This window comes from Callorhinus ursinus, unplaced genomic scaffold (genome assembly GCF_003265705.2).
Source record: "Callorhinus ursinus isolate GAN/ISIS: 27379988/994484 unplaced genomic scaffold, GSC_fseal_2.0 scaffold10, whole genome shotgun sequence".
NCBI classification, from domain to species: domain Eukaryota; kingdom Metazoa; phylum Chordata; class Mammalia; order Carnivora; family Otariidae; genus Callorhinus; species Callorhinus ursinus.
This window is the reverse complement of record NW_027397072.1, coordinates 11,983,529-12,005,190: the sequence shown is the minus strand read 5'-3', so window position 1 is coordinate 12,005,190 and position 21,662 is coordinate 11,983,529. Positions and strand designations below refer to the sequence as shown.

Genomic DNA, 21,662 nt, shown 5'->3' with positions numbered 1-21,662 from the left:
ATTTGGTTAGATTTTAGTTCTATTTCTCCAGAAAGGGTTTCTGTAATAACTTCCACGCTTTTTTCAAGCCCAGCTAGTATCTTTAAAGTCATGACTCTGAACTCTAGGTCCGACATCGTACTAATGTCCGTATTGAGTAGGTCCCTGGCAGACGGTACTACCTCTTGTTCTTTTTGCTGAGGTGATTTTTTTCATCTTGTCATTTTGTCCAGAGGAGAGTAGATAAATGAGAGCACAAAATGCTGAGGGTAACGACGTCCCCAGGAAATATACTCTATACAAATCAGAAAAGACCTAAAACTAGGGGAAAAGAAAAGGAAAGAATGAAAAAAGATAGAGAAAAAAAAGAAAAGGATAAAGATAAAAACAAACAAAAAGAGAACAAAACAAAACAAAAGAGAATATGATCACATATGATCAGGCTAGTGCATAGATCCAGTGCCACACAGTAGATTTTGGGTGTATTTTGGTCTGTGAGAAGAAAGTGCCTCCTAAAATTTTAAAGGAAGAAAGACTTATATATGTACAAAATAAGGGTTGATACAATGAAGGGATGGAAGATGACTGTAAAGATGAAACTTATAAAAGGTTTTATAAACGGAATTGATAAGAAGTTGTTTGAAAGAAGAAAGAAGAAGATTTAAAAAAAAGAAAAAAGAAAAGAAAAAGAATGGGAGAGACTGTGATCAGGCAGGAGACTAGAAGAAAGCCATTCACTAGTGGTTTAGGGTATATTTTGATCTGTTAGAGGAAACTGTATCTCAAAATTTTAAAGAGAGAAGAACTTATATATATATGCCAAAAATAAGGGTAACTACTATGAAGGGGTAAAATATGACTCTAAAAATGAAAAATAAAAAATGTTTTTTTAAAAAAGGGATCGATAAGATGTTAATTGAAAAAGGGAAAAAGAAAAATTCAAAAAAAAAAAGTTAAAAAAAATTAACTTTGAAAAACTAATGAATCATGGTAAAAAAGCCATGAATTCTATGTGCAGTATTCCCCTAGCGCTGGAGTTCTCCCGTTCTCCTTGATCGGTAAACTTGGTCTTGGCTTGCGGGCTGTTCGTGCTGATCTTCTGGGGGAGGGGCCTGTTGCCGTGGTTCCCAAATGTCTTTGCTGGAGGCAGAATTGCCCCACTCTTGTCGGTCCGCGCTAAGCAAGCTGCTCGGGTTTGCTCTCAGGAGGTTTTGTTCCCTGCAAGCTCTCGGCACAGCTTTGGAGGACCAGGGCTAAAATGGTGGCCTCCCAATCTCCGCCCGGAGGAGCTGAGAACTCGGGGCCCCGCTCCTCAGTGCGCCCCCAGAGAAAAGCAGTCACTCCCGTCTCCCCGGTCTCCAGTCGCACTGCGTGCTCACCTGGCCTGTGACCGAGCGTTTGTATCTCCGGCACCCGGCCCCATGTGGCGTCTCCAAACCCAGCAGATCCCTGCGGTGCGCTCCCGCGCCGCTCCTCCCCGGGGGAGGAAGGGGAGTCTCCCCGGCTCTGCCACTTGTTGGGTCCCTGCTGGAGGAGCAGTGGCCCGACTGGGCCGCGGATCACAGTTTATGGCCACCCCGCCGTGAGAGCCCGTGCCTCGGCTCCGTCTCTGCAGCCGGCTTCCCCGCTCCGATACCTGGGAGCTCTGCCGCACTCAGGCACCCCCGGTCTTTCTGTGACCCCGAGGGTCCTGAGACCACACTGTCCCGGGAGGATTCCCCCCCTCCCCCCCGCTTAGCCACTGAAGCGACGTTCCTCAGTAGAGCCAACTTCTAAAGGGTCCGATTTTGTGCTCCGCGGCTCTAGCACTTGCCAGAAGCGGCCGGCGGAGGCCCCCTCCCCCGCCGTCTATCCTCCCGAATATCGCCTCGGATTCACTTCTCCCCACGTCCTACCTTCTAGTAAGTGGTTGCTTCTCTGTTCAGAGAGTTGTTGCTACTCTCTTCGATCTCCTGTTCAGTTCGTAGGTATTCAGAATGGTTTGATCCCTATTCAGCCGAATTCCTGATACCAGACGAAATCCAGGTCTCCTACTCCTCCGCCATCTTGCTCCGCCCCCTCGAGAAAGTGACTTTTGAGGAAAGACAAAGAGATGAGTGCATTGCCGTGAAGACAGGAGGGGAAGAGTGTTCCACACATAGGGAACAGCAGTATCGATACAAAGGTATCGAAGTGTCACTGTGCCCATCGTATGTACTGTGGTATTTTTTCACAGTGTATTTGAGATCGTATTGAAATTTTACCATATAAAACTCAAAGTGTTGAAGAATTGCCTGCCTCTAGATGAAAAGGACAGAAATGCAATCTGTGACCAGACTTCAGTGTGACCAGTAAGGTTTCCTCTGTCTGGCTAAGAAGTGTCAAAAGGATGTGTGTGTGCGGGTGCGTGTGCGTGTGCGTGTGTGTTGGGGGTGGGGTGGGTAACAGCAAGGGTCAGCTTAGGGACTTGGCATAGGGGAGTTGTAAGTGGACAGTAGAAAGATCAGACTAACCCTGAAAAGGCATTGGCTCTCTTAAGATACCTCACACATTTATTCTGCCAATTGATCCTTTGAGTAACCCCATTTGGCAGATGGTAAGACTCTGAGAAATCCAGTGACTCACTCCACGTTGCTCTGATGTAAGTGGCATCCTGTCACTGAGAGCCTCTCCTTCCAAGCTCTGCCTGCTTTTTGCTTGGACCAGAGTGGTTTCTGGCATGCAGGCCTAACAAGTCCTTCCCAGGAGGACATTGCACTGTGGCTACTGTGTAAAATGGAGACTCCTTCATGTGATAGGGAAGACCCTCAGTGAACTGACTGGCTCTTCCTTACCCCACCAGCCGTGATCCCGACACCAGCTCTTTTGAAGTTTATGTTTTAGCTCTTCAGAATTTGTAGCTCTCTGAAGTTAACATCCTTTTTCACACCTCTGTGCCTGTGCAGATATAGTTTCCCTGCTTGAAGTGCCTCGGTCTTCTTCCCGCTCTCAGCATCTACGTCTGAGCTCCAAAGAGCCGCCTGTGTGGAACCTTCTCTGCCCCCTGAGCAGACACGGGCCTTTTCCGTGTCTCATGGCTCTCGTCTGGACGCCCTGTGAGTGGTTTTTTGTGGTGGTGTAACTGATGCGCAGCTGTCCCCTCTCCATGTGGCGGTCTTCTTTGAGAGCAGGGACCCCCTCTCTCTCTGAATCCTCAGGACCTCACCTGCTGTAGTTCCTCAGTGGCTGTTGATTGGCATGTGAATAACTTCAGGACTGCCGTGGATCAGGACAGCCTTCAGACTTGGGTTTTGTGAGCTCCAGCTCGCTTAGATTTGCAGGACTCAGGCATGGGCACCAAAGCTACATGTTGTAAGTACATAGGAGTTGTCCACTGACCACTTACGGGCTCATTATTCAAGTCTTTTCAGCATCTTCTTTTGCATAAAACAGCAGTGCTGAGTTTGGAATTAAATGTAACAAACTCCTGATGAATCATCATAGAAATTGAAATAAAAGTGGTTTCGATTTGTTGCCTACGCATAATAGCACTCAGTGGAGCTAGCTTTCACTCAATTGTCACTTCACCTTGTTTCTGTTTTCAGCCCTCCTGTTCTCTCCTTCCACCGCCTGTAGTTCTGATCTGCGGGAGGATTACTTAGGTAGATTACTAGGTTTGAATGAAAGTACTGATAGAATTTGTGGGGTTATTTCTGACAAAAGACCTGTGCATCCTGATGGGAAGCCCCACACGGAGCCAGCCAGCCAGGCAGCACAGGCTCCTGGAGCTTTCCTAGCTTATTTTTGGAGCAGCCCACCTTGCCTCAACTTTTCTTTTTCCGTGACAGAGGAATATGATAGATGGTCAGCCAGAGAGAGTTTTCTCTCCTTGTATTTGCCCTGATTGACTTGTTCTTATATTTAAGAAGTAATACACACATGGCCACAAAACTCAAATGATGAAAATGGTATACAGCAAAAAGTCAGTGTTTCCCTCTTGGTTCCTTCCAGAAATAGTTTACGGATATGCATATGTATGTAACAGTTTTTTATGCAAATGTGAATATGTACATTGTTACTTACACTAATTTTGTTTTCATTTACACCTTACCTTTATAATTACTGTAAATGCATCTCGAAGTGTGATCTTTTCTAGCATTCTTTTAAAAAAGTTTCAGGAGATAAAATCAGTTAAAAATGGAAACATGTCCTTTAGTTTTATATGCTAGAGAAGCACACCCAGCAGGGGATGAAATTCAAAACTTTATGGTAGACTATTTCTAAAATGTGGTCTTTTAAGCCACTAATTGAAAATACTAAGTAGAAAATTATCTCAAGCAAATAACAACCCTAGAGGGGAAACACAGCACCTGTTTAAAACTTCCCAACCAATATTACCAAGAAATGGAGACTATTAAACCGGAATGGATTTATTACCTCTACTAGTAAGCAGTAGATTAAGTCATCGAGCATTCCGTAGTCATGAATATTTAGGCATATTTTCTTTTTACAGGGACTTGACCATATTCTTTAAAGAAATTATATTTTATTCACCCCCTGGAGAACTGCATTGCCTAATTTTGGGAAAAAATTAGAATAACTTAATTCTCCACACTTTCTGTTTTAAATTTTTGATGCCTTTTTTTGTTATTAGTTTTTACAGCCTGTGATGTTTTGCAGTATCACTTTGAAGACTGAATATGGGAGATTTTGAAGCTACCTGTAAAGTCCTTCAAAAGCTTCTTAGAAGCCAAAAGCTTTCATACCCTTGGATCATGGCATTGAGCTTAGTTGGGAAAAGAGAGAGAGCTTTGAATATGCTCTATACACACAAAAACAGCGATTTCAGATGTGAGTTTGGATGTATAACATTGATGGAAATCTGTCAGGAGCATAGGGAGAAAGGGCCTGATGTTGTGGACAGGGCGATAGGTGGGAGGCGAGGGGTTTGCCTCGCGTCCTGGCTACCAGACCACAGCCGAGGATGCATGAAGGGCAGATCGGCATCTCTGAATCGGGAACCGTAGTCTCGTGTGCACATCGCTGGGATCGGCATCTCTGGATCGGGAACCGTAGTCTCGTGTGCACATCGCTGGGATCGGCATCTCTGGATCGGGAACCGTAGTCTCGTGTGCACATCGCTGGGATCGGCATCTCTGAATCGGGAACCGTAGTCTCGTGTGCACATCGCTGGGTTGGTATGAGGGTCAAATGACGTTCACGTCAAAGTGCTTAGACGCTTGAATGCCATACACTTGGGGGCTGAATGAATGAGATGAAGTGTTGGAGTGAGTAGGGGGATGCTTTGGAGTATTTTGAGAGAAATTGTAAGCTCAGGGGAAGAACTGTTATTAAAACTTAGATATTGGAAGTAATCACGACCAGTAAAGTTCCTTGAGGAGGAGCTTGGAGGTAGTAATGATAATGGTAAGAGGATAATTTGCATGGAGGGCTGGAACTTATAACACACTAATCCATCTAGCCTCATTTAATCTTTATGAAGATTCTATAAAGAAGAAATGGCTTCAATTTTAATAATGGAAAACCTGTAGCTCAGGGAGAAGGACCAGTAATCAGGGTTTCTGATGCCAGTTCTTGTGCTTTTTACCCATAACTGATTCTCCTTTTTCTTAGAAGCCTTTGCAAATTGTCCCTTCTCATTAGTATTGGGTTTTACACAATGAAGTGAAGTTTTGAAAACCTTCCTGTACATTTAACAAATATTTGATGATCCATAAATTTGAAGATACTTGGAAACCTATCATCAAAGAATTAATCACCTGCTCCTAGTCACCACCTTCTTAGGACAGAATTTTAAAACCAAGTATACTTATGTCAAGGGGTTGAACAGAAAATGATATTCTAAACTCTCTCTGTTGTCACTGGAGAAGAAAAAATGAAAGACTTGTAGATATAGCTTGAATCAGATATTTAGTTGGATACCTACCACTGTGTGTCCTTTACGGTTGTTTGTATTTACACTTGCATATTATATATGTATAAAAGGGATGAGAGGGAGAATGTACGTGTGTGTAAAAAAAAAAAAAACCAATCTAGATGTAATATAGAATGACAGCATTAAATCCATCAGTGAAAGTTGATTGTTTGTAAAAGGACTCTAATACCAAGTCTTAGTTACATTTAGTGGGAGCTCTTCATATACTGGGCTTGTCAAGATCCTTATAATTTCAGGGGGCGCCTGGGTGACTTAGTCGATTAAGTGTCTGCCTTTGGCTCAGGTCATGATCTCAGGGTTCTGGGATTAAGCCCTGCATCGGGTTCCCTGCTCAGCGGGGAGTCTGCTTCTCCCTCTCCCTCTACCTGATGCTCCCCCTACTTGTGCTCTCTGTCTCTCACACTCGCTGTCTCTCTCTCTCAAATAAATCTTAAAAAAAAAAAAAGAAAAAGAAAAAGATCCTTATAATTTCAAGAGCTACCCCTTCCTTGTTGACCAAATATAAAAGGATGGTTTTTGGGGGGAGGCATTGTGCTTGGGAGTCACAGGCCACCCTGCTACTTAACCCAGCGGCCTTGGTCAAGTGTCTCACCTCCTATGCGTCTCTAAAACAGATGATACAAGTAGAGTCTGGTCCCACAGAATTGGTAGTATTAGATGAGGTTCATTTCATGTATGTTTAGTACTATGCCTGTCTCCATACTGAGGACTGAAGGATTAGGTATTTGTTCTTAAATAATTCTTAGTAAAGTGAACATATTTGATGTATAAAGAATGTGAAATAAAAAATACAGAGGGGTTAGATAATTTCTACTTAGTAAAGGAAAAGAGATTAAAGTTGTTTAAACCGTGTAGGAATATATTGGCTTTAATTCATTAGTCTAAGGTTGTACTTTGAAGATCTGCTCTGAAGATTTAGTGGAGTCATACATGAGAAAAAATGTGCAACGTTCCCGATTCCATACCTGGAGGGATTTCCAAGGATTTATTTTATTTTCATGATTGAATTCCTGTACATTCATAGGATTTTAGCCTTAGAAAGGGGATCATCTGGTGATGTTCCTTTGTTTTACATCCGAAGAAACTGAGCCCCCTGAAGAGTCAAGAGAGAGGATCCCTCTCTTGACTCCCTCTGTGGAGTTCCCATCACTCTTGGTCTGTGATCCTGTAATGGTGCTTATATTCAGGAGCCTTCTGTGGGTTGCTTCTCTGTGTATCTTTGTCTGTCACTAGTTTTTAATTCCTTGAGCATAAGCTCTGGGTGCAATTTGTTTTCTTAGAATGATGGAGAAAAAAGTACTTTAAAATACCTTATTTTACTTGTGCCCCATAACAAAGCATGAGGAGGGTATGCTTACTGACTCCTATAGGTGAGGAAACAGATAGGAAATAACTTGCCCCAAATTGCATCCCTACTGAACGAGGGCACTGGAATATACAGTAGTATACAGTAGTGCCGTATATTTACTTTATATATACTCAAAGCCACTACTGCTGTTGACCGTGCTTCCCTTTTACCGTGTACCTGATTTCTGCAAGAGCCTCTACTGAGCCCTGGAAAAGACAAATTCATGAAGTATACGTGCTCTTGGCCATAATTTAATAAGCTATAATTTAATATTTCTGAGAAAAAGAATTGTAAAGTAAATTGTGTTGTGGAGCTATAATTAAAATGAATGCTTTTGAGTAAATCCCATAATCCCTTTCATTTTCAGAATACCTGCTTCATGCCAGGCCTTGGTTTGTGTATTATGTGTGTGTGTGTGTGTGTGTGTGTGTGTGTGTGTGTGTGTGTGTGTGTATATATATATATAGAGAGTCTCTTTGGCCTCACACCACCACGCAGACTGTGTTTTACTGCCATTTTGTAGATGGCACAATTGAGTTTGTAGTTGTTAAGTAACTTAGCACAAGGTCATCCGGCTAGTACCTTCTGTGTGTCCATGCTGATTTCACTATGCCGCGTCATTTTCTTCATTGGCAAATATATGAAAATGAAGGTTGTATGTGGAGACTGGAAACTTTCTGTGGGATAAAGAAAAGCCCACACAAATGTTATTGGTAGTAATTATGCTCGTTATTGCTTTGTGCTACCATTTTGAAGCTCTGCCCTCTACCAGGTCTTGGGATTTTTCCATAAATTGTATCAGAATACAAAGAGAATAGAAATGAGAAGGCGTTACATAATCAAGGTCAGATGAAGAGCGTGTAGGCCACTCTCCCCAAACAGGTACCAAATCCCCAAGATGCCAGAAAACAAAAGGTTAAAAACTGAATGTGGTGAAAACCTGAGGGAAACCCTTGAGAGAATGGAGGTGGTGGGCTTCATGAGCAGGGATGGGAAGCAGCCTGGGAGAGATGGGGCTGCATGGTTCTAGCCTCTCCTTCCCAGTGCATTGGGCAACTGCACACTGAGGGCTTCGGTCTGGAACCGCAGGGTCAGAGTGACTTACGGGAAAAAGGCGTCCTTGTTGTGGTGAACATGGGCTTGCTGGTGGAGTGCAGAAGTGGGTCACAAGGTGCTCCGTGAAAGGACAGCTGCGGAAGATCTCTCCCTTGCCCCTGAAGCCCTGCCCATCGCATCTTTGCTCTTGCTCTCTCTGCTACTAGGCAGGAATGTGCTAACCGGAGGAGGTGTGAGGGAACAGGCAACAGTGGTGCCCAGCCAGGGGCAAAGCAGGTGTAGACGGGCTGGCTGGCCCTGAAGCAGCAGCCCCGTACCACATAACCTCAGGGCTGGCTGAGCCCACCGTGTGCGATCCAGGGTGCTGCCCGAGAGTTCAGTCAGCAAGCAGAAAGGGGGTGGGGGTAGATGTCAGCTGTAGAGGCGGCACTGGGAGCTGAGGAATGGGATCCCCTTTGCCTAAATCCATGGCCAGAAATACCATCCATATGCGGCACATTCCCACATCACTTCTAATGGCAGGTAGATTTGCTGCTTTCACGCCATCTTTCTGTCAGGTCTTGGCTTAGTTGTATCACACCATTTTATAACTGCTTGTATTCACACCATTTTATAACTGCTCGATTGTGTCTCCAGATAGACTGCATTCCTGGAGGAAAGGGTCACATCTTAGTATAGTACATCACCTGGCACAAAATAGGTGCACAAGAAATATTTGCTGAACAAATGAAAGATGGTCTTGGAGCTTACTTTGGAGAGGTAGCTTTCAATCCCAGGTCTTTTTGACTTGAGATACCCTTAATTTGTGGTTTTTGCAATAGGACTGAGTGTATGCATAGCAGTAGGGAAAAAACATTGACTTTTTTCTCAAATCCACCTCCTGGAACCTAAGAAGATTTCTTTAATTGGTTTTTATTGGTAATCCCCGATTGTTCCCTAATAGGATCAAGAGAGAATGTCAGACTAGGTTTGGTAACATAGACTCAACATTGACAGATCTCCTGTGTAGCTCAGAATAATGGCTTACACATTAGAAATGCTGACCCCTTACTATAATTAGGTGTGTTTCTGAGAACCAAAGGTAGATTCTGGAGTTTTTTCCTAATTTGCTTATATTAAAATATAAACCATATCTTCCCAGTCATTGGGAGTGATTGAGTTACTGTTGTTCAAGTATCAGGCTCCCTGTTAAGTATTCCAAAATCATGGCTGAGCTGCTATTGCTTCGTTGACACCCAGACCAACTTTAATGTAAATAAATGTGGCCAGTTAATCACTTATTTTTCTTTCCTGTCAACTGTTGGATTCTGGGGTTTGTTCTATTTGGATGATTTTATTGTTGTTAGAAAAGCTGTTAAGAATTATAGAACAAGGGCGCCTGGGTGGCTCAGTCGTTAAGCGTCTGCCTTCGGCTCAGGTCATGATCCCGGGGTCCTGGGATCGAGTCCCACATCGGGCTCCCTGCTCGGCGGAAAGCCTGCTTCTCCCTCTCCCACTCCCCCTGCTTGTGTTCCTGCTCTCTCTGTGTCTCTCTGTCAAACAAATAAATAAAATCTTTAAAAAAAAAAAAAAAGAATTATAGAACAATATCCCATTGAGCCCCCAACTGATCAGAATAAAAATTGGTTGGGTGCTCTCTTATACAACTAAAAGTGTTTATGATTTTAGGAACAGGGATAGGTTTTTTCCTAACTTACCCCTGGAGAAAACACTCCTCTACGTAACTGTCTAGGCATTTATAGTGGCATTATTTGAACTGCTGCTGTGTTATTGAGAACACTTAGATGGTCCAGAGAAAATTTATCCGGGGGTAATGATGACAAAAATTACTTCCAGGGTGAATTATAAATGATCAGATAATTAGGGAATCAGTCTAATGAAGGATGATGGTAGTTGAAAAAACAAGTGGATATTATTTTTTAACTGGTTTGGAGATTTTAAGGAAGAAGAACAGAGCAGGGGTCCGGAAACCTCCTTCCAGACTCAGTTCTGTGTCTTGTCTTTGTGGTCTGCAAAATGTACTACCTCTGCCATTGACTGCTTAGGGGGGTTGTGAGCCTTGATTAAACAGCAACAGGGGAAGAGCCAAACACTGCCCTGTAGACGTGGTCTTGTTGTTACTTTGTTCTGTTTTTGTTGTTGCTCTTTTTGTTATAGGCTGATCCCCAAGGGCTAATCAAGATGGTCACCAGGCATGTGACTCGATACGGACATGAAGCCTGGCCAGAGGACCTGGTCTCACTGACCAAGCAGTTGCACTACTACAACGAACGTCTCTTGGATTTCACTCAGGCTCAGATCCTTCAGGGCCTTCGGAAGGGTGTGGATGTGCAGCGTTTTACTGCCGACGACCAGTACAAAAGGGAAACTATCCTTGGTTTAGCAGAGTAAGGGGATGCCTTTGTCTCATAAAGGGATGGATTTAAAATATTAAAAGGGGGCGCCTGGGTGGCTCAGTAGGTTAAGCATCCGACTCAGATCGTGATCTCAGGGTCATGAGTTGGAGCCCCGCATCAGGCTCCACATTCAGCAGGGAGTCTGCTTGAGATTCTCTCCCCCTCCCTCTCCCCTTCCCCAGCCTCTCTCTCTCTGATTTTTCTTTGTGGGTATGGAATGCCCCTTGGTTTTAATACTGGTCTCCAGTTTTTAGTTTGGATCAAATGAGAATTACTTACATGTCAGAAGGTGGAGAAAATAGGGGAGGGAAAAAAAAACAAACTTAAAAAAAAAAAAGGTGGGAAAGTGTGTTCACCCACAATGGTTATTGAGTAGATAGTCACAGTTTGTGGAGTGCTTACCATGCGCAAGGAGCTGTGTTAGGTGCTCTGTAAACTATTTTATAAATATCGTTTAATCCTCAAAGAGAACCCTATGGCATAAAATGTCATCCCCATTTTATAGCTGAAGAACATGAGACTTCAGAGTGTTGAGTAACTGGCCCAAGTTTACATGGGTGGTAGGATCATCACTGGGATGTTGACCTTGACCTCTCACATAACAAAGCCATTCCATCTTCACAGTGCCCTGTGTCTGCCCCCGGACTGCCTGGTTGTGTTCCCAGGAAAGCACTGGCATACAGTTCAGTCGAGGCTTCCAGCCTTTGAAACTAAGGTTAAATTGTGCCTATATTTAATGGTTATTCTTCCCTCCTGGTACATTACTTTAAAATAACAAAGATAGCCCTGCTTATGAAAGTGATATATGCTATTTTTCATTATTATTATTTAAATCTTTAAGAAAGTGGCAAAGTAGCCTTGGCTCTCTGTAATAAGTTTATATTAGCCCGAGTTTCTTTCCTACCAGAAGATACCCCAGATTCTTTTTAGAGTAAGGCAGGGAATAGAGAGATCAAAGAAAAGATAGAACAATCTGTCACAGGATTAGGTTTAATTAAGAGAACTACGGAATCACTTTTTCTTTGCCCCTCTGTTCTTGTAGAGATTAATAATTTCATAGAGTCATTTAATGTCTAATTGGAAAGTGACCAAAGAGGTCATTTAATCCAACCTCCTCACTTTTGGAAGAAGAATCTGAAAATCAGCTTTAAAGAGTGGTTCAGGGTCACACAGCCAGGGAGGTGAGAGCCTCAGCTTCCCATTGTCAAGAGCAGTGGGCTTTTCCTCCAGGCATTCGGTAATCCTTGGGGCCATGCTCAACGGGTTATTATGTAGAATAAAGGTTACAAGGTAAGACACATCTTAACATCATCTGTTACATTTTGCTAGGGTTATTGTCCTTGATTTTCTTTTTTAAATATCCAGCTAGTGTATGCTACTTGAAGTATGTCGATGAGAACAAAGACCTGCTTTTGACAAACATATAATGGAATCTTACTACTTGGAAGAAGTACTTAGAAAAATATACAGCAGCCTTTGAATGGCTTGTTTAAAATGTCCGAGTGTCCGTGGCATTTCCGAGCTAGCAGTTCTGACTTAGAGACGGGAGTTGGGCATCTTACAAACGAGAACCCGTGAAGCACCTGCTTCCTCCTGTTCTGCCACTCTACCTTCAGCTGTACACGACGCCACCGTTCTTCATTTTCTTACTAATTGTGTATCCATTTTTCATGGCATTTGTATTCTGTAAGTGCAGCGTGTCTGTCCTTTGTTGCCTGTGTAGCTTACATGATAGGTCGGCAGTGGTTAGTCAGGCTAACCTTGGAGAGGGCACAACATAGCGTGGTTTCTTCCCACCTTTATCAGGTGATAATGGTATCCGTACCTGGTGAGCACGTTCATGTGGTCAGGCAATGTCTCAGACTGCCCTAACAGAAAGGATGAATTGCTAATGGTTGCCATCCTCAGGGATTTCTCATTCCATCATGGAGATGGAATAAATACTTTAAGAAATTTTTAATTGACAGTGCCCTAGTAATTCTTGCCATGACAGACTTATTCCACCCCTGGGCCTCCTTTTTATAGTCCATGAGCAAAGAATGGTTTTTACATTTTTAAAGGTTTGTAGAAAAACAAGAATAAAAAAATAATAGGAATTTGCTACAGAGACTGTATGTATGGCAGTGAAGCCTGAAAGATTTATTAACTTGCTGTTTACAGAAAATGTCTCCCAACTCCTGGCTAATCAAACATATAAGTAAATGTCCTTTGCTCCTGGCTAATCAAACATATAAGTAAATGTCCTTTGTCCTTTTCTTTGCTAGGGTGTATGTAGTCTTAGCATTATTACTTAATAAGAATAGAGATTTCATTTCTGTGCCTGTGGTTCTGTCCACCAATCCTCCAACCAAGAATTGGTTCTGCTTGGGGGGAATCTAGGGGTCCCGTGATAGTCTTGACGGAATGGCTTTAACGTGGGCACCCTGGCCCGGAATTCTTGATATATCTAGAGGGCCTCAAGTTTGGTGGCCCCATCCCCTGGTTTCAACCTCCCCCTGGTTCTCCATTGCTAAAGGGTAAGGTGCAGGCCCCTTGGCTGACCTCCCCTCTGCCTTCTCTCTCGGAACTACCTTGCCACTGTTTCACTTGTTTATCCTCCAGACTTCAAGCTCAGATCGGTCACTTGCTCATCTCTGCTTGTCAGTACTTGAAGTCCTCTCTGGTGGCACTCCCCGTGTTGTATTTAATTGTTGGTTCACATCTCACATCTTCCACTAGGGCTGTGCTGTGAGTTCCTCAGGAAGAATCTTGTTTGTCTTTATGTCCTAAGCAGCCAGCCCAGTACCCGGCGCTAGAAAACAAACGATTGTTGAGAGACAAACTGCTTTTTTGTATCCCTGAACTGGTTTTTGACTGTAGGTCTGGGGTCTAGACCAGAATTTTTTACTCTCTGTACATTTTGGACTGGATAATGCCTTGTGGGAGAGCTGTTCTGGGCATTATAGGATGTCCTGCGTCATCCCTGTCTTCTACCCACCAGATGCCAGTAGCACTCTCCTCCTCTCCCACCATGATAATCAGACACTGTCGGATGTCCTGGGGGGCACAGCCTCCTCCTCGGGTGAGGACCACTGGTCTAGACTGTTCCTTGGTCAGTTGCAATGCACCACAGTGAAAATGGAACATTAGAATTCCTTGGAAGTACTTTTCCTGAATTACTGTGAAATGTCTTATAAGGACTGTGCCGACCGCACCCCTCATAGCTGGAGAGAGTCCTAATGAACATTTTCTTTGCTGATTAAGGTAATGTGTTTCTCTTCTCTTCCTTCCCCGTGGCTGATGGACATTCTTGAAGAACACTCGAGGAGAACGTCTACAGCATCGCTCTTTCTCTGGCGCAGCGTTACAGTGTCTCCCGTTGGGAGGTTCTTATGACCCATTTGGAATTCCTGTTCACTGACAGCGGGTAAGCGCACGATTTGTATGTACGTTTATTGCCATGTCTGTTTTTTCAGATTCCATTTTAGAAGGATCTTGAAGTTGTAAAGTACAATTTCACCTTCCCTTTTGAGCTATAGTAGACCAATATCTGGACATTCTGCCTTTATATGTTTCTGATACACGTTTCAGTATTCCAACAATAGCTTATTACTTTTTACCTTTCAGTAATAATAGTCCTGAGTTACATTAATATTCGTGCATTTATTCAGAGGTTTTTTTTTTTTTTTAATTGAGAATCTGCGGCATACGAGGAACAGTGTTAGACACTTGGGTTACAATAGTGAGCAAAAACAGGCATCCCAGCTGTCTTGGAACCTGTAGTCTAGTGTGGGAGACAAGACTGTCATTGAATAATGAGAGACAAATGTGAAATTAAAACTGTGACAAGTACCACAGAAGAGAGCCCATATAGCGGATTTGGCGTAGTTAAGGAAGACTTTCCTGAGGAAATAATGCTGGAGCTGAGATCTAAATATTGCATCACAATTATGTACACTGCGATGAGAAGGAAACCATTTTCTTTCTTTTTTTTTTTTCTAAGATTTTATTTATTTGAGAGAGAGAATGAGAGAGAGAGAGCATGAGAGGGGGGAGGGTCAGAGGGCGAAGCCGACTCCCTCTACTCTACTTAATAAAATGCCAAGGAGGCATTATTATCCCTCCCTGAGCAGGAAGCCCGATGCGGGACTCGATCCCGGGACTCCAGGATCATGACCTGAGCCGAAGGCAGTCCCTTAACCAACTGAGCCACCCAGGCGCCCAGAAGGAAACCATTTTCTAGGGAGATAAGATGGTTAAGTGCTAAAGCTTTTGACAGGAAGTAGCGTGATGCGTGTGAGGGCCTGACAGGTGGACAGTGTGGCTGAGGTTCAGAGAGTCGGGGGAGCTCAGTGTGAGGTGGCTCTGTGGAGAGACCTAGAAGCCAGGCTGTGGGCAAGACTGCAGGCTTCTCACACGAGTCCTAGGAAACTACTGAAGGAGTCTATAAAAGAGAGGAGGGTAATAGGATCAGGTCTACGTTTGGATGAGATCACTTTGGCTCCCATGTTGAGAAAAAATTTTAGGGAGACCAGTGCAGGCATACAGAGACCAGTTGGGGAGCCATTGGAGTAATAGACCGTGACAGGTGACCATAACTTGGAGTCGGGTTTTGAAAGTCCAGAGGGAGAGATGAGAATGACTTTCAGAGATACCTAGAAGGTGAAATGGTTAGTACGAAATGCACTGATCGATAAGGACCAACTAGATCTGAATTCAGTGAGAGGGGAAGGGTCAAGATCAGCGCCAGGATCTTACTGGGTCTGCCTGTTGGGTGCTGACATCCTTCGGTGAGACAGGTAGCCCTAGTTACAGACAAGACATTTTGAGGGGAGCGTGAGGAAAAGGCAAGCAATTGGGGGAAGTTACACACATCGAAATGCCCAAGAGGAAAGGTCATGCAGACAGCGGATCTTACTGCTCTGGAGTTCAAAAGAGGAGGAGGAGCCGGAAATCCTAATTGGGGAGTTACATGCATATAGATGATAAATAAGCTATGTTGTGGGTGCACTTTGGGAAAGTATATGGAAGGAGAAAGGAGAGAGACCCAAGACACACCTTGCGGACCTTCCACAATTAATGGCAGTTAAAGGGCTGCCAGCAAAAGGGACAGGAGAGCGCAGCCGAGAGGTAGGACGAAAGAAATGGGGCATCCTTGTGCTAGGGAAGCTGTGGGAGGAAAGACTTTAAGGAAAGGAGGGAGTATTGAGTGGGGCCAAATCCTGCTGAACAGTCAAGAATTGCTTATAACTCAGCATTTTTAATTTTTATTAAATCTTTAAAATGTTAGCATCTACGTTTTAAGTATTTATGAAATTGCTACACGGGTGGGTGATAGTGTTATCTGTGATAAATATTGCACAGACTTCACCATTTTTGAAGCATAGTAATATGTTCAAATAAATGTTTCTTACGCATATTGGCATTTAAAAAATACCTTGGCATTTTATTAAATATCTTTTTCCTTTCATTGAATGTTACATAAGAGGCTGCCATATCTGTACAAGCAGGATGCTCCGTTGGTCTCTGAATATATTATGAATTATCAGGCAATCTAGTAACGTGCAAGACTGTTCACAGCACATCATTATAGCTGATAGCAGTGTGATTATGCAGACGCAGCAATTACAAAAGCAGGAAATCATTACCTCCTGGCATCATTACTTTTGAGTGACAAAACACCTAATACTGATTTAGAAGTGGTGTTTAGTAGTGCCTCTCGTTCTTTACTTAAAAGATGTAGTTTGCCTTACTATTTAATCAGACTTGGGGACATAGGTATTTGAAACCAGCCTTGTCAATACAGTAGAAATTGCCCAACATTCACTCATTGAGTCACTGCCTATGGGAAGGTAACAGATCAGAGTTACAAGAAAAATAACGGTCTTTTCCTTAAGATTTTGTTTTCCTATCCCTTTAAAAAGCCATTTTCCCCACCCAGTGGAGAAAATATGTTTCTTTCTTTTCCATGCTCTTTCCTGTTGGTTGAATTAGGGAATGTGCCCTGTGTCAGCACACGTCCAGGTATGCACGCGCCCACAGTCTTCAGGGGAGGTGGCATATGCAACAGAGCATAAACCTTCAAATCAGGCTAGCTAGATCAAATCCGACTGTCTCTCTCTAGCTGTGTGTCCCTGCGCAAGATAATTCAATTCTCTGAAACTCATTTTCCTTAACTCTAAGGTGTAATAAAAATTAAATGATTTCACGGTAAAGTAGCAAACCTATGTTCCTGTTACACGGTTGGTGCTTCATTCATGGCAGTTATTCCTGCCGTTTCACTCCACTGTGAAGGCGATAATCCTCATAAACACCCATACTTGAATTCTGGTCTCCTTTGCCCCCTTATTTTTCCTCCGTGTTTTTTCTTCTCAGTAGTGTTGAACGTCCGTGACGGCTTTGAGTGGGCCTGTGGGCCTGGCGTCCCTTCCAGCCGGTGGATGCCGGCTCACCCAGCCTCCTCTTCTCCTGGGTCTTGTTCAGGGCTGATGCATCCTGAGTAGCCACCATCCCTTCCGGGCTGTTCGGGACACTTTGGTGGGTCTTAACATCATTAACTACCAGTGTACGTATGGCTTAGCGTGAGGGCATGGGTGTTGGAGTCAGGCCACATTTCAGGGTCCAGATCTGCTGTCCATAACCCCAACTATGTAACTGTGATTGAATCACTGTTTTCTCAGTTCTCCGACCATTTTGCTTACCTTGTAAGGTTATAAAGTTTAGAGAAAAATCTGTGGAAGGTATATAGCTGGGTGGCTCTGTAATACTGTTGCATTATTCCTGTTACTATTCTTGTCAATTCTGCTGACTCCATGAGTGTCTTTAAGTTTTGGACACAAGAGCAGTTTTGGAATACCAGAGGCTGCTTCTAGGTGATTGAATAGTGCCACGTTTGTTCATTCATTAAATATTTTTATAGTGTTTTCCTATTCTAAGCTTAGGTTTAAGTGCTGGGTACATCATTACCCTCATAGAGCTTATATTCTAATAGGGGAGACCCCCCCCACCACCCCCAAGACACACACACACACACACACACACACACACACACACACACACACTTACTTAAAAATAGCCCAAACCTAAATTGCTAGTCATGGTAAGTCCCATAAAGGCAATGCACAAGGCCGAGGGTTCTGGGGCCAGGAAGGTCTTGGTGTTTTTGAATAGATACAGGAAGACCACTGTGGCTGGAACATATGGTGCCTCTGGGCACAGGAGAACTAGATAAGGGCCAGAACTACCTTTGACTGTCATCTTTGGTGACACCCTCCATTTTCCCCCTTCTTAGTTAAATAACAGATCTGAAGGCCACGCATCCTGCACTTTCAATTCATTCTGATAGCCAGCCACCTTTTAGTCACCTGGGTGATTACCCAAGGGATTTTGCTTGGGTGTCTGAGATCATGATACCATCTTCTTCTGTGTCGGTTGGTGTAGTACTGTCTCCTTTAGACCCATGGCTAGGGCCCCTGGTCACAGGGAATCTGACTGTGCACTGCTGTTTTCCACAGTCAGTTTTCATATTCTCTGGTAGGATTCTTTTGGTCTCGGGTACAAGGATGAGCAAGGGCAAGTTATAGCTGTAGGAAGATGAAAACACTGTAAGGTGTCTGCCTTTTTTATGAATTAGAAGATGCACAGGACCTGTGCCCCAGGGTTGCTGCTGCTGAGAGTGGGGATTGTGTCCAGAGAGCCACTTTGTAAAGGATGCTGAATTCTGGCCTTCTCTCCCATCTCCTCCGCCTTTAAGCAAGCCTGGCATACTTGAGGATGTAGTGTGAGAATAGTTAGTATGGAGTGGGATTTAAGGTAGCTCAGCTTGTTAAAAGTAGGTCATAACGTTGAAAATTAAGATGAAATAAAAACTCAGGACCCGGAAAAACCCATATTAGAGGAGGAGGGTTGAATATAGATGTTCAGGTCATGGGTCTTATAGAATTGTTCGATTTGGTTTTGATCTTTCTTTTGGCCTAAGGGGGGAAGAGATCATGACCAAGACTGTGATTTGCATTGTGCATAAGAAGAAACCTACCATTCCTAAAAATGGAAGAACTAATTACCGCTATTACTAAATTGGAAGCAACTCCTTCCTTACGTCTGTAACCTTCCTTTCCATGTTGTGATCGTTAAGGTCACTTCTCCCCCAAAGAGTCAGAAGTTCCTGACGCTGGCATAAAATGTAAGCAGGAACATGCATCTTGGCTTATTTCCATCTTGTGGAAAGTGCTCAGGCTTTGAATCCTGCACATCTGGGTTCAAACCCTGGCTCTTTGACTTGTATGCCTAGGTTTCCTCATCTGCACAATGGGTGTTCTAATTACATTTGGCAAAACTGCTGTGGGATTTAAGAGATTTATACAAAACACCTGACATGAAATAGATGCTCAAAAAAAAAAAATAGTTACTGTTATCACTTCTGGTAACAGATCATATGTGCTGAACCCATCCTGTGACCACTGTTAGCCTAACTTTGCACATCTGATTCTTGAACAATTATTTCTCAAGTCAACACTGACATTAATTATAAGGTATCTGCTTCTTTGAGAAGTGAGATGACATGATACTTAATGCCTAAGTGCTCAATACATGGTGCCTATTACTATGTCTGTGCCATGGTGTTTTTTAAAATATTTTTTGTTAGGTTATAATATGAGACTATATAAACCAGTCAGAATTTGAGGGGTTGGGATTGTCACTATAGAGGAGACAAAGCCTGCCTGACCTCGTGGCTTGCCCCATCATACTCAGTTCATATAAAACATTCCACAAAGAAGGGTGGCTCAGTCGGTTAAGCGTATGACTCTTGGTTTCAGCTCAGGTCATGATCTCAGGTTGTGAGATTGAGCGCTGCATTGGGCTAGGTGCTGGGCGTGGAGCCTGCTTAAGATTCTCTCCCTCTCCCTCTGCCCCTCCTCTCTTTGTCTCCCTCTCTAAAACAAAACAATACAAAACAGACAAAAACACTTCAGTAAAAAAAAATATAAAACATTCTGCAGAGGATGTCACTGAGTATTCGTATGACAAGAAATAGAGATGCTCGTTATTGGTTATCCCATCAACTGTGTAGGTGAACTTGGAAAGTTAAATTCCATTTTTCAGTTTGCAAAGACACTTGGCCAAAATGTTGGCAAAACTGAAAAATGCCATGATTATTTTTGACCTCATTTTCTCTTTCAGTCCCGTGGTCAGCTGTCAGGCAGCGCTGCAGATCAGGTCAGCCACCTCGAGTTCATTCTGAGGCATTTGTGTGGTGAATACCTTGGGTGGTTTCCCTCAGGCCGGAGGGAAACTTCGAGGGTAGAATTGTCTCTTTCCACAGGCATCCCTGGGGGACCCCGTTCTCCCATGATCGTGGTCATTAATTTGGACCCATATGACTTTAAACTTACAGGCTAGGCTTTGGGGGAAAGGCCCGTTAGCGGCCACCTGCGGGTTCTCTGAAGCCCTGCCCCGTCCCTCTCTGTCCGTCCTCCCACCCCACTGTCCCTCCTCCTCCCCTCTCCTCAGAGGTCCTCATTCAGGTAATGGAACTGTTACCACGCGCAGACTGAGCAAAGAAAAGGGTGTCTAAATAAATTTGTTTGCCTATACAAACATAAGTTCTTTCAATACATGCTGTTCTTGAATCACAGTTTTGAGTGATGGACAACTTGAAGCCATTACAGAACACCAATCGAAAGATTAGTGCTCATAATTTATTCCTTGTGCATTGGGTACAACTAATGCTAGTTTCTTCCTGTAGTTAATCTCTAAAAGTTAAATATGCACTATATTATATAAGCGGCTTTATGACTAAAACTTGGCTCCAGAAAAAGCACTTAAGTAGTTTTTAAGGGTAATCATTAATTTGATTAGTAAAAGGTCCATAGTGGTTTCATGGTATTTCTTCCTACTCTCTTGAATATGGGTTCTTTGGAATTGTTTTCTAAGCAGAGATTTCACTTTTTGTTCCAAAGGGAAGATAATAGCTTCTTTCAATGGAAACTATTAAAATGGGTTATTGATTACTGGCATCTATGAAAGATCTTAGCACATTGTAATTTACTGAAGAGGGAGGTTTTGGTATTTATCATGTGTCAGTAAAGGTATTCCAGTATCTGTCTTGACAAGATAATTAGGTAAAATTGTACATCGGGCAAACTGAATTGTAGGCACAGAATAAGTGTGTGGGCAAGGGGGAAAGTAATGCTGATTGAGAGAGACTATATTCAGAATGAAGCCAAACACCAGTGAACCAAGACTGTGATAGTTTAGTCACTGTCCATTTTGTAGATGAGACTGTCTTGAGTATTCTGTTTATTGGGGTGTTAGGAATGAAGTATGACAGGAGAACTCTTTTAGAGTAATGCTGCTGGGAGAGAGAGCTAGTGTCTGTGTTACAGAAAGCAATCCTGTTTTTGGAATGGTTGGTAGTGCAGGCGCTCGACCTTCGTCAGTCAATGGCTGCTTTGTGGTAAGCTGAGCAGAACGCACACAGGGTCCAAACAGATGTGGACCCTTGGTCCTAAGCGAGTCGCTTAACCTCTCTGATGGCAGTTTCTCATCTGTAGGTTGCTAATTACGTAGATTTAGCTTGCCTTGCATAGTGATCAGCGTCATAAATGCACGTGTGTTCTCCCCCTTCCATCAGGCATGCCGTTCTGCCTGCAAAGCTTTGTTAGTACGAACTGTCTTAATGGGGTGATGTGGTTTCTAATTTACTTTTTCAGACTTCATTTTGCAAATTATGCAGAAACATAACAAAATTCTGTGAATCACTTTCATATACCACTGTGTATGCAGTATCTTTCAGAGATGACATTGCATACTTTGCATAGTGATAGTATCAAGAATATTTTCTGGCCAGCCATTCACTTATACTCCGTGTTTGTTGCACAGACCTCGTGCTTTCTTGTCTTGATATGTCTGTGATATTATTTTTGCTTCATGCCTTTTGACAATGACAAGCTCAAGTACTTCCTTCATTAAGCCTTCTGTTAACATTGAC

At 43.2% G+C, this 21,662-nt stretch overlaps 1 protein-coding gene across 3 annotated transcripts in view; it reads left to right on the top strand.

Moving 5' to 3' along the window:
* Positions 1 to 21,662, top strand: part of NBAS (NBAS subunit of NRZ tethering complex) — a 358,882-nt gene that overhangs the window by 225,815 nt on the left and 111,405 nt on the right. For all 3 annotated transcript variants that reach the window (XM_073897011.1, XM_025867764.2, XM_073897012.1), the window contains 2 exons: positions 10,455 to 10,684; positions 13,989 to 14,099. In XM_073897011.1, coding sequence (XP_073753112.1) covers positions 10,455 to 10,684; positions 13,989 to 14,099 — 341 coding nt within the window. The remainder of the gene's footprint in view (positions 1 to 10,454; positions 10,685 to 13,988; positions 14,100 to 21,662) is intronic.